This window comes from Mobula birostris, chromosome 23, assembly GCF_030028105.1.
Source record: "Mobula birostris isolate sMobBir1 chromosome 23, sMobBir1.hap1, whole genome shotgun sequence".
NCBI classification, from domain to species: domain Eukaryota; kingdom Metazoa; phylum Chordata; class Chondrichthyes; order Myliobatiformes; family Myliobatidae; genus Mobula; species Mobula birostris.
In genome coordinates, this window is record NC_092392.1 from 48,622,715 (window position 1) to 48,636,621 (window position 13,907).

A 13,907-nucleotide genomic window follows, 5' to 3' on the forward strand; every position below is an offset into this window, starting at 1 on the left:
TGCAGGAATTCTATTACCCAATGCGAGCTGACATTCCAAGCCCAGGCTAGTCATTTTGATGATGATGCACGAAACTGGCGTACATGGTCAATCTTCTTGATGGACCTCCACTCAGCCTGTTCAACGCTTTACAAGAGCAAGGATACCCCGCAGCCCAGTCATTTCGACATTTCGTGGCGGAGTTAAGGAGGGTTTTTGATCTTCCAGTACGGGATCAGAAGGCTGCCCACCGACTCTTGGACCTGTGCCAAAGCAGAGGAACGGTGAGAACCTATGCAGTGAAATAGATAGATAGATAGATATACTTTATTAATCCCAAGGGAAATTTGGTTTCGTTACAGCCGCACCAACCAAGAATAGAGCGTAAATATAGCAATACACAAACCACAAGCAATCAAATAACAAAATGCAAACTATGCCAGATGGAAAATAAGTCCAGGACCAGTCTATTGGCTCAGGGTGTCTGACCCTCCATGGGAGGAGCTGCACGTTCGATGGCCACAGGTAGGAACGACCTCCCGTGCCACCAAGTGTTGTATCACGGTGGAATGTGGCCGAAGTTCCACAGTAAAAAGTTCAATATCCAGTCTGCAAACCCGTTCCTCAATCATAATATACCCCGGATTGCACCATCTGTTGTTAACCAGATCAGTAAGCACCCAACTCCTTTACACTTACCGCTCTCAGTGCACTTCCGGTCAGCCGGAACGGTATTACCCACTGAACTCCTCTTCTCCAAAAGTCTCTGTTGTCTCGACCCGGTCCTCCTTCCTCGACTTTGTGATCCCCCTCTGCATCCTCTGTGTGTTTACCTCCGGATTTCAGCAGGGGTGTCCACTGCTCTGCTGGCTAAACCGGCCGGCATTAGCTGGTCCATGGAATACAAAATGCGACCTTGCTTCTGTCCCGCGTGTCGGGATGTAACCATTTCCAGCGCTAAAGAAAACCCAAATAAATCTCTCTCTACCAGCATGTTAGAGAGGGTGCAGCTTCGACGTGTTACCGTGAGAGAAAAAAATACATAAATTCCATACCCTTGCAGTAGAGATGGGTTGGAATGAGAGATCTCTCATCACTGCCTTCCAGCATGGAGTGAACGCAGGGGTCCAGCATGAGATTTCCGTCCAGGACGAGCAGGATAGTCTGCATGACATGATTAATCTGGCTATTCAAGTTGACAACAGGGTGACTGAGTGGCGCAGGGAAAGAATATTTCAAACTTCCTTCGTGCCGCCTGATCACCGTCTTTCCTCACGCTATCCCCCTCCCTCATCTGATCACCGTCATTCCTCGCCCTCTCCCCCACCCCTCATCCCCCAGCACCCAGCCCATGGAGGAGCCTATGCAAGTGGGGCACATGTGCCTGTCTCAGGAGGAACGAGAGCGGCGCCAGAGAACAGGTTCCTGCCTCTACTGTGGTGATCCAGGACACTTCCGGGCCTGTCAGCAGGGTGGGGAATCCTGATGGGTCGATTCTCTCTTCAGTCATGAAGAAATACCTTCCTGTCTGGTTAATTCATCTGAACTGCCACTGGTACTTGGTCTCCCCGGTTCTCCCGACATAACCCACGGATCGACTGGTCTCTGAAGGTACTCCAAGAGTGGGGACTGGCATGCCTGTCTACCTGTCTGGGTCCAGCTCAAGCTCTGTCCCATGAATCCCCTCCTGTGTCAGCTGAGGATGTGGACCTGTCTGGGATTTGGGCTGAATATGCGGATCTCCTTGAGGTTTTCAGTAAAAGAAAGGCCACCACCCTGCCCCCACACTGGCCATACGACTGTGCCATAGACCTCCTACCTGGCACTAGTCCTCCCCGGGGCCGGCTCTTTTCCCCCTCTCGTCCTGAAACGGTGGCCATGGAGGAATACATCAAGGAGGCATTGAGCATGGGGGTTATCCGTCCGTCAACCTCGGGCTTCTTTTTTGTGAGCAAGAAAGGTAGCAAGCTCCGTCCCTGCATCGATTATCGGCTCCTGAACAACATCACTATGAAGAACCACTACCCTCTTCCCTTGTTGGCGTCTGCGTTCAAACATCTCCAGGGAGCAACCATATTTTCCAAAATTGATCTGCGCAATGCTTACAATCTGACTCGCATAAGAGAAGGGGATGAGCGGAAAACGGCTTTCCACAGTTCTAATGGCCACTATGAATACCTGGTGATGCCTTTTGGTCTGGCCAATGCCCCCGCTGTATTCCGGGCCTTGGTTAAAGATGTACTCAGGGATATGTTGAACCAATTTGTGTTTGTGTATTTAGATGACATCCTCATCTATTCCCGCTCCCGTCAGGAACACATACAGCATGTTCGGAGAGTACTCAGACGCCTTCTTGAAAATGACCTATACGCCAAGCCTGAAAAATGTGAATTCCATAAAGACCAGGTGTCGTTTTTGGGCTATATGCTTACCCCATCCAGTGTTCAAATGGACCCTAGTGAAGTTCAGGCAGTTGCAGAGTGTCCCAAACCGTCTACAGTCAAATAGGTACGGCGCTTCATGGGGTTTGCGGACTTTTATCGCCGTTTCATCTGCAATTTCGGCTCTATCGCGGCTGGAATTAATGCCCTCGTCAAGAAGACCTGGGCAGGATTCCATTGGACGGGCAATGCCGACCAAGCATTTTCAGAGCTAAAGCGACGTTTCGCCACTGCCCCACTGCTGCAACACCCAGACCCATCTCAGCCATTCATTGTCGAGGTGGATGCATCCGATGTCGGCATTGGAGCTGTCCTCTCTCAGTGTTCATCTGCGGATAACCTGCTGCACGCTTGTGCCTTTCTTTCCCATCGCTTAACTCCGGCCCATGTTGGGAACCGGGAGCTTCTGGCCATCAAGGAGGCCCTGGAGGAATGGCAACACTGGCTGGAAGGGGCAGAGCATCCATTCTTGGTCTGGACAGATCATGAGAACCTCTCCTGGATTCAGGATGCTAAGAGACTCAACTCTCGTCAAGCCCAGTGGGCTCTCTTCTTCACACGGTTCAATTTCATCCTCATATCGTCTGGGCAGCAAGAATACAAAGGCCGACACTCTCTCCTGGTAGTTCGACAGATCTGAGGACAATGGTGATCCAGAGCCCATTCTTCCTCGCTCGTGTATCACTGCTCCGGTAATCTGGGGAATAGAGGCAGAAGTGAGGGCCGCCCAACAATCAGATCCAGGCCTGGATGGGGTTCCTCCCAACCGGCTGTTTGTCCCTGCTGCGGTGTGTTCCAAAATGTTGGGTTGGGGACACTCCTCCCTTCTGGCTGGACATCCGGGAATTCAACGGACCCAGGAGTTTATAAAGAGACAATTTTGGTGGCCATCTGTGTCCCAGGATGTCCACGACCTTGTATCTGCATGTCCCTCCTGTGCTCGGAACAAGACATCACTCCAGCGTCCTGCGGGTCTGTTATGTCCACTGCCTGTGCCCCACCGCCCCGGTCCCACCGCTCAGTAGATTTCATCACTGGGCTGCCCCCGTCTAATGGAAACACCACCATTTTAGTCATTGTGCATTGATTTTCCAAGGCTGTCCACTTCATTGCCCTCCCCAAGCTCCCATCGGCTCATGAGACTGCCACACTCATGGTTCAACATGTGTTCAGGCTCCATCGCTTTCCTCAAGACATAGTGTCTGATCATGGACCACAGTTCACTTCCCATTTTTGGAAGGCTTTCTGCTCTCTGATAGGAGCCACGGCTAGCCTCTTGTCTGGCTTCCACCCCCAATCTAATGGCCAGACTGAGAGAGTGAACCAGGAGTTGGAGACAATCCTGCGCTGTCTTGACTCTTCCAACCCCGCATCCTGGAACTCCCAAATGGTTTGGGCAGAGATTGCCCACAATAACCTCCAGTCGTCCTCCACCGTATGATTCCCTTTGAATGCCGGAAGGGATTCCAGTCCCCGCTCTTCCCTGGTCAGGAGATTGACGCTGGAGTTTCTGCTGCTGAGCAGCTGATCCAGCGCTACAAGCGCACCTGGAGACGAGCCAGGGCATCTCTGCTGCGCCCCCAGAAACAGCATTCCCGGCAGGCTGATCGGCTCCTTCGACAGGTAAGGCCAATCAAGCCAGGGGAGGAGGTGGTTGGCATCAAGGGTTCTTTCCCCTGAAAGTCAAGAACCGGAAATTGGCACCGCGCTACGTGGGACTGTTTGTAGTGGCACAGGCTGTCAACAAGGTATCCTATAGATTGCGTCCACCAGCATCACTGAAGATCCACCCAGTATTCCATGTTTCCCAGTTCAAGCCAGTTACTACCTCTCCCCTGGCCCCAGTCACCCCACCTCCTCCTCCTCCCCGCCTGGTAGATGGTTCCCTTGTCTGTACTGTGCAGCGCCTCCCGGCATCTCACCGAGTACGTGGTAGGGTCCAGTACTTCGTGGACTGGGAAGGGTATAGCCCAGAAGAACGTACTTAGATCCCGGCGAAGGACATCTTGGACAAGTCGGTGATCTGGGACTTCCAGCAGACACAGGTCTGTGGCGCTTCAGGGTCTGCGCCTAGAGAGGGGGGCCCTGTCACAACCACGGATTCGGCAGCGCAGTAGATACGGCAATTGCGCCTGTGAATAGGCACATGTCAGCTAATTATTATTTAATAGTGATAGTACTTAACTTCATACTTGTCATCGTAGTGCTTGTCGAGACTTGGACGGAGCACAGCAACACTTCGCTTTTGTTTGGGTCGGCCTTGCCTGAGGACTTGGACTGTGGAGTCAGCTGCCTCTGAAGACTCGCGGTATTCGCTTAATAATTGGATGTTCTTTCAGCCGCAGTGTAGGCTTTGCTTCCCGTTTGAGAGCTTTAGTTAACGGCCCTGTTTGGCCTAGCGTTTATTGTTTTATTTTCCCTTGAACGCTGTTGGCATTAAAGTTTTGTGAACTATCGACCCGCTTCAGTGCCTCTCACTCCACACTTGGGCCGTATCCGAACCGCGGTGACACTTGTCCCATTGCAGTTACCAATAGTCTAACCTCGGACCTCCTGGTTAGTAGACAATATGAGCTCTGGCTTGCGGAAAAGGGTGATCCTCTTTAAGCTTGTGTTCAACCTAGCTGCTAATCTGGAGAAGCGGGGTTAGACTATTCTATTGGAGCTGCTTCTGACAGGGGGCAGAACCACGGGGCATCAAAAGGCTAACAAAATGCAGCTTCCTCTGTCAGTTCTGGAGCTCAGAGAGCAATACTGCACTCTTTCAGGTCCTCAGCCCACCTATTCCCTTACTGGTCATTAAGCATTCATTTTCACACTAATCCTACTCTCACCCATTTAATTCCAATCAACGCTGACTCTCATCTACACACTGTGAACAATTACCTAGCCGTGTGCACACCTTTGGGGTGTGTGATGAAAGCAGAGTGCTCTAGAGGTTAACCCTCGTGGTTAAAAGGAGAACGCCCACGGTCAGGATCGAACCGAGGATGCCGGAGCTTTGGGGCAGTAGATCTGCCCACTGCACCACTGTGCAGCTGTCCTTCGTAAAGGTTCTGCCAGTACAGCAGCATTCAGGGGGTGCACTGAAGTAAATTCACTGCCTTTCCCTATGGCCGGGGGCGGAGGATTGAGTAAATGCAGATGGTAGTTGGGAATTGGGACAAGTCTGGTGTCCTTGTGCTCCTTCCTTAAACCCACCCTTTCACATCACTGGAATCTTGCTCAAGCTAATATTTGTAAAATCAAAAGCTGGTAGATGAAGGCTGTTTGGTTTTCTAATCTCCATTCAGGATAAGGCTCTGGGCAGCCAAAGCAGCAGTTTCCTCTAGTACTGTGTCCTTTACAAGTTTATTGTTGCAACACTGTCTGTCAGTGTTACAGGAGCAGCTGCATCTTCTTCCTGCTGCTACAGAGATCATCTGCTGTGTGCCGTAGTGAAGAGGCTGTTTCTGCAGCTCAGAGTCCATTACTGTTCAGGAATGGATAATCAAACGATCTAAGTCAGCTGGAGGATTTTCCTGCGTATTACAGCACCAGCTCTGGTTCAATTAACAGCCCAGCGAGGAATGAAAATCGATGCTAACACAGAGAAAAGCTGAGCAGGGACAAGTTGGATGTAGCCCAAAGTTTTCTGCCTTGATCATAAACTTTGACTTCCAACAGGATGGTGACAGCCAAGACTGGCTCTGACTTTTAGGGGCAAATGCAAGAGATTCTTCAGATGCTGAAAATCCAGAGCAACAGACACAAAATACTGGAGAAACTCAGCAGGTCAGGCAGCATCTACGGGGAATAAATCTCTGGAGAGCCCCGATGAAAGATCTCGGACTGAAACATCAATAGTTTATTCCTCTCCATATATTTGACTTGTTTAACTTACTGATACTGGGTGCCCTCTAGTGGTGAAGCAGGTTGGTGAAGGTGGCTGCAGTGTGATAGAAATGTGATGTATCATAGAATCATAAGGAGATTCATCACAGAAACAGACCCTACAGCCCTCTGGGTCCATGCCATCCATCCATTTGACACCAATCCTATATTTATTCTATTTTTATGATCTCTTCACAATTTCAACAACTCTAATCAGATTTTACCACTTACAAGAGACGAACTAATAGTGGCCAGTTAACCTACCCACCTGCACCCCCTTGGGATATGGTGAAGGGGAAACCGGAGTATCGAGAGAAGCACAAAACGTGGAGGAATCGTAGCTGCAGAGCGACAGAAGCGTGATGTGTCAAAGAGTCAGGGAACGTGCAAACTTCACACCTGGAGCACCCTGGGTCAGGATTGAACCCAGGCCTCTGGCGCTGTAAGCTAGTCCCTCTAGCAGTTGTGCTACTGTGACCCAGAGAACGTGGAAAGGGAGTGGAGGAGCCTCAGGACTCGCACCACCAGGTTCAGGAACAGTTACTGCCCCTCAACCATCAGACTCTTGAACAAAGGGGAATAATGTTACTTGCCCCATCACTGAAATGTTCCCACAACCTACACACTCACTTTCAAGGACTCGTCATCTCATGTTCTCAATATTTATTGCTTATTTATTCCTATTATTACTTTTTTCCTTTCTTTATCTTATTTGCAGTCTGTTGTCTTTTCATGCTGGTTGGTGCTGTCTTCCATGGATTCTATCAGAATTTCTTTTATTGAGATACAGCACAAAGTAGGCCCTTCTGACCCCTTGAGCAAGGCCGCCTAGCATTCCCCAAATTTATGCTAGTCTAATCATAGGGCAATTTACAATGTCTAATTAACCTACAACCATATGTCTTTGGACTGTGGGAGGAAACCAGAGCACCCGGAGGAAACCACGTGGTCATGGAGAGAACATACAAACTCCTTAAAGGCAGCGGTGGGAATTGAATCTGGGTCGGTTGTACTGTGAAGCATTGTGCTAACCACTATGCTATTGTGTGCTGCCCCATTTATTGAATACAGTCGGCCCTCCTTATCCGCAGGGGATTGGTTCCAGGACCCCCTGCGGATACCAAAAAACGCAAATGCTCAAGTCCCTTATTTAACCTGTCTTAGTGCGGTAGACTTTAGGACCCAGCGGAGCTCTGAATCCGCAGCGTTTCTGTTCACGAAAATAATCACGATCACGATTGAAAATAAAGTGGAAATAATAAAGCGATCGGAAAGAGGTGAAATGCCATTGGTCATTGGAAAAGTGTTAGGCTACAGTCGGTCAACGATCGGAACAATTTTAAAGGATAAGATGAGAAAGACCCTGCCCCGATGAAAGCTACAAGTATTACTAAGCAACGCAATGGTTTAATTATTGAAATACATACGTTTCTTAAGTGTTTTATATGCATAGAAAGGTAAATATATACTATATACTAAGACAAACGTTTGACTAACTGATGCTTAATAATACTGGATGTACCTGTTCCGACTTAGAACTTCCGTTTTTTTTTCGATCCCAATCCGCGGTAACTACGCACGTCCTCTTGTATACTTTAAGTCATCTCTAGATTACTTATAATACCTAATACAATGTAAATACTATGTAAGTAGTTGTTATTCTGCATTGTTTAGGGAATAGTGACAAGAAAATAAAGTCTGTTCATGCTTGTACAACAAGTGCGGGAGAGACAACTTCCAGGTTTTCCCGATCCGCGGTTGGTTGAATCTGCGCATGCGGAACCCGCGGATAAGGAGGGCCCACAAGAAAATGAATATCAGGGTTGTATATGGTGACATGTATGTTTTTGATAATAAATTTAATTTGAACTTTGAGTTATACATTTTGGGTGAGGTTTGGTAATTGAGGTTACATGGAACTTCTATGAATAATCTTAACAACCTCTTCCCTTTCTGAAATGTTGTTTGCTAATCACCATTCCCTACAGCACCACTGGCTCCAGAGATTACGTGGCTGGAGTATTCCAAGGATGTATTATCTGTCAGCTGGAAGTATGGGAACGCTACAACAGGAACATCGGATTCAACCCTCGCATACTGGCTGGTCATCGCTGTTGGACGAAGGATCATTAAGAAGAGTGTAAATATTCGTTAGAATGATGCATGGCAAAAGCAAATTAAATTTGATTTGAGTTAGTTGCTGTTTTAATTGAAGAGGCATGTAATAAAGATAATGACACAATTGTAATGGGGGACTTTAATATGCAAGGGGATTGGGAAAATTTGGTTGATGTCGGATCGCAAGAGAGGTAATTTGTTGAATGCCTACTAGATAGCTTTTTAGAGCAGCTTGTGCTTGAGCCTCTTCAGGCTATCTTAGATTGGGTGTTGTGTAATAACCCAGTTATTAGGGAGCTTAATGTAAAGGAACCCTTAGGAGACGGTGATCATAATAGATTGAATTCATACTGCAATTTGAGAGGGAGAAGCACGAGTCACATGTATCAGATTCGCAATGGAATAAAGGGAATTACAGAGGCATGAGAGAGGAGCTTGCCCAGGTAGATTGGAGGAGGATACTGGCAGGGATAACAACAGAGAAGAGGTGGCTAAAGTTTTTGAGAATAGTTCACAAGGTGCAGGATAGGTATGTATAACAGAAGTTCTCAAATTGGCAGGGGTAGGCAACCGTCGTTAACAAGACAAGTTAAGGACTGCATAAAAGCCAAGGAAAGGGCATATAAGGCAGCAAAAGTGAGTGGGATGTTGGATGGTTGGGAAGCTTTTAAAATCCGACAAAAGGCAACTAAAAAAGCTATAAGAAGGGAAAAGATGAAAGATGAGGGGAAACTAGCCAATGATATAAAGCTTGGAGTGTGAGCTGGAAAAAATGCGCTGAAAATAGCAGATGTATTTTAACGAGCGTGAGGTGTTGTACTTTGGTAGGACGAACCAGCGTAGGACTTGCACAGTGAATGATAAGGTCACTGAGATGTTCCATAGAATAAGGGGATCTGGAAAGACAGGTCCATAATTTGTTGAAAGTGACATCACAGGTAGAGAGACTCATAAAGAGAGCTTTTGACACGTTGTCCTCCATAAATCTGAGTACTGAATACTGAATATCTGAGGTTATGTTGAAGTTGTATAAGATGCTGGTGAGGACAAATTTGCAGTATTGTGTACAGCTGGTCACCTACCTACAAGAAAGATATCAATAAGCTTCAAAGAGTACAGAGAAAATATGCAAGGATGTTGCCAGGACTTGAGCACCAGAGTTATAGGGTAAGGTTGAATAGGTTAGGATATTATTCTTTGGAGCATTGGAGATCTTACAGATTATACAAAGTTATGAAGAGTATAGCTAGGGATTGCAGGCATTTTTTCTCGGGTTGAGTGATATGAGAATTATAGGTTTATGGTGAAAAGTGAAATAATTAAGGCGAACCTGAAGGGAAACAAATTGTGTATCGTTAACATTAGATTACGACTGGAAAGGATGATACATGGAGAAAAAGGAATGCTTGAGATGCAGTGGAGAGATAGAAGGGACGGGATGCATCCTCTTCAGTAGAACATAGCAAGAGTCGGGGTCAGCAGGTGAGGTGGAGTTGTGTGGCTAAAAGCCAAAATTAAAATAGGTGAATTGAAGAGATCAAGAAAACTTCAGGTGTGGGCTTGTTGATAATGGAGCCAGGAGAGGGGACTGATGAGGATTGGCCAGGGAGATCCACAGCCTAAGGCTGATTAAGTGTGTTTCATCAGCAGGACTGAAAGGAAAAAAGAACTGAATGACATAATTTAGTAATGTTCACGATGCAAAATATGTCTGAGCTTTGCAACTCTATCATAAGGAACATGAAAGTCAATTCAGCCCGTCATCATTTTGAATCATGAAACCTTTTCCTTTTTGCTGAGTGATGCATCCTTGCAGGCTTATCACACACCTCCAGCTTCTGGACTTACCTTGGCAATTTTTGATGCATCCGCAAGGTAACAAGATTAATCTGAGGGTGAGAAGTGAGAGCTTGAGTGGTTAGTAATTGGGAGGTGTTCTGAACAAGCTCTGTTGTTTAACGCAGGTGCCGCCCAGTGTAATGACAACCCTGCTTCGATTGCCTCCCGGGGACATATACAACATTACTGTTGTAGCCTATACAGAAGGAAGCAGTAATTCATCCATTCCACGAATAATTCAACTCCGTAAGTGTTCCTTCACTTTTGCCTGCTCACTTATCCTCTGTTTTACAGACCACCCTTTGTGCTGTTTTGCCTCCATAATGGTGAAAATGCTTGGGAGCCTTCTCAAGCTTTATAAAGCTATTTCGCTCAGTAAATGGAATAGCACTGCAGGTGATTTAGGCACTACAGGGGTGGTACGGTTAGCACATCACTTTATTGTGCTAGTTGTAGGATCGGTGTTGAATTCTCGCCGGGTTGGTATGTTCGCCCTTTGTTCGTGTGGGTTTCCTCCACGTGCTCTGGTTTCCTCCCACATTCCAAAGGTGTACTCAGTTACTAGTCTCTCTAATCTTTATTAAGGCTATAGCTAATCTCTTTAACTCTTCGTTAAGCGTATGACGCAGATTGGAAAGTCACTGACGTGCACGGGACAAACTTAATGGCAGAGTCTGGCTCCATTCCTGCTTCACAGGCTTTGTAAAGGACAGCCTCAGAATAGGAGGAGGTCCGATTGAAGCAGATGAGGGATTTCTTTAGCCAGAGGGTGGTCAATCTCTGGAATTTGTTTCTGCAAACGGCTGTGAAGGCCAAGTCATTGGGTATATTTAAAGCAGAGGTTGATAGGTTCTTGATTAGTAAATTCTTCAAAGGTTACAGGGAGAACGCAGGAGAACTGGGTGAGGGGGATAAAAAAATCAGCCATGTTGAAGTGGCTAGGTAGATTTGATGGGCTGAAAGGCCTAACTCTGCTCCTAAATCTTATGGTAAAGACCACACTGGACACACCCAAACCAAACGCCATGGATGAACCATGAGATTTGCAGTCTGCTGAGGGCTAGATCTATGGTATTTAAGACCGGTGATCCAGAACTATACAAGATGTACAGATACGACCTACAAAATGCAGTTTGAAGAGCGGTAAAAAACAATTCCGATTGAAGTTAGAAGCTGTATCGGATGCAGATCAACTCTGTTAGGGTTTGCAGGCATTACTTGCTACAAGGCGAAACCTAACATTACGAATGGCTGTGAAGCTTCACTCCCTCATGAGTTCAATACTTTTGATGCACGCTTTGAAAGGGAGCATAAAACTATAACCTTGTGAATCTCTGCAGCATCTGGTGACCCCGTCATCTCTGTCTCAGAGGCTGACATCAGAGCATCTTTCAAGAGGGTGAACACTCGCAAGGCATCAGCACCTGATGATGTTCCTGTTCGGGCACTGAAAACCTGTGCCAACCCACTGGCGGAAGTGCTCAAGGACATCTTCAATCTCCCACTGCTGTAGCTGGAGGTTCCCACCTGCTTCAACAGGATAATAATGATACCAGTGCCCAAGAGGAGCTGCCTGAATGCCTATCACCCAGTTACACTCAAATGGATAAGATCGTAAGACAAAGGAGCAGAATTAGGCCTTCAGCCCATCAGTCTGCTCTGCCATTCCATCATGGTTGACCCTGGGTCCCACTCAACCCCATGCACCTGCCTTCTTACCATATCCTTCGATGTCCTAACCGATCAGGAAACGATCAACTTCCGCCTTAAGTATATGCATGAACTGGGCCTCCACCATGGTCTGTGGCAGAGCATTCCACAGATTTACTATTCTCTGCAATGCCATGGGATTTTATCTTGTTAAGCAGCCTCAAGTGTGACACCTTATCAAATGCCTTCTGAAAATCCAAGTAAATGACATCTCCTTTGTCCACCCTGCTTGTTACTTCCTCGAAGAACTCTTAACAGGTTTGTCAGGCAAGATTTCCCTTTACAGAAACCATGCTGACTTTGACTTATTTTATCATTAGTCTCCAAGTATCTTGAAACCTCACTGTTAATATTAGACTCCAACCCTTCCCAACCACTGAGGTTAAACTAACTGGCCTATAATTTTCTTTCTTTTGCCTTCCACCCTTCTTAAAGAGTGGAGTGACATTTGCAATCTTCCAGTCCTCCAGGACCATGCCATAACCAAGTGATTCTTGAAAAATCATTACCAATGCATCCATTATCTCTTCAGCAACCTCTCTCAGGACTCTGGGATGTAGTCCATCTGGTCCAGGTGACTTATCCGCCTTCAGACCTTTGAGTCTGCCTAGCACTTTTTCCTTTGTAATAACAATGGCACTCTCGGACCCCTGGCCCACGGCTCGTGTCTTCCACAGTGGAGACAGATACAAAACCCTGCACCTGGATCATCTCCCGGGCTGAGGTATGTAGAACATTCCAACGTAAAACACTGGGACCGGACGGCATCTCTGGGCGCATCCTCAAAGTGTGTGCTGAACAGCTGGCTGGTGTGTTTTTGCACATCTTTAATCTCTCCCTCTTCCAGTGTGTAGTGCCCTCCTGTTTCAAATCATCCATCATCGTCCTTGTACCAGGAAAACCAAGGTAGCATGCCTGAACGATTGGCGCCCTGTCGCACTCACCTCAATTATAAGCAAAGGCTGTGAGAGGCTGGTTAAAGACTACATCTGCAACATGCTACCACCCACACTGGACCCCTTACAATTCGCTTACTGACAGAACCCGTCTACTGATGACGCCATTGCCACAGCACTACACACCCCGTCCTCACTCTCCTGGAGAAGAGGGTTGCATACGTTTGAATGCTGTTCAGCATTCAACACCCTAATTCCTTCCTGACTTGACAGGAAGCTCACTCGGTGTACACCCCACCTTGTGTAGCTGGATCGTAGACTTCCTATCGGATCGCCGACAGGTGATAAGGATGGGCTCCCTCACTTCTGCCCCTTTGACCCTCAACACAGATGCCCCCCAGGGTTGTGTCCTGAGTCCTCTTCTCTACGCCCTTTATACCTACAGCTGTACTTATCACTGACAGCTCCAATCTGTTAATCAAATTCACAGATGACATGTCTTTAATCGCCCTTATTTCTAGTGGTGATGAGGCGGCCTACAGAAGAGAGGTTGACACCCTGACACAGTAGTGCCGAGTTAACAACCTCTCCCTCAATGTGCAAAAAGCTAAAGAGCTGATCGATCGTGGATTACAGGAAGAACGGAGACAGGCTCATCCCAATCAACATCAATGGGACTGCAGTTGAGAGGATGCGTAGTTTCAAGTTCCTTGGTATACACATCTCACCTGGACGGTACTCATCAGCTGTGTGGCAAAGACAAACACAACAGTGTAGCTTCCACCTCAGGCAACTAAAGAAGTTTGGCATGGGCCCCCAAATCCTCAAGACCTTCAACAGGGACACCATTGAGAGCATCCTGACTGGCTGTATCACCACCTGGTATGGGAACTGCACCAGCCTTGATTGCTGGGCACTGCAGAGAGTGGTACAGACAGCCCAGCGCATCTGTGGATGTGAACTTCTCTCCATTGCGGACATTTATAGCAGCAGGTGCAGGAAGAAAGCTTTGAAGATCATCAGGGACACCTGTCACCCCAACCGTAAACTG

General features: G+C 47.3%; 1 protein-coding gene across 3 annotated transcripts in view; it reads left to right on the forward strand.

Annotated features, from left to right (window-relative positions):
• Positions 1-13,907, forward strand: part of ptpro (protein tyrosine phosphatase receptor type O) — a 164,866-nt gene that overhangs the window by 97,475 nt on the left and 53,484 nt on the right. For all 3 annotated transcript variants that reach the window (XM_072241183.1, XM_072241181.1, XM_072241182.1), the window contains 2 exons: positions 8,282-8,433; positions 10,376-10,496. In XM_072241183.1, coding sequence (XP_072097284.1) covers positions 8,282-8,433; positions 10,376-10,496 — 273 coding nt within the window. The remainder of the gene's footprint in view (positions 1-8,281; positions 8,434-10,375; positions 10,497-13,907) is intronic.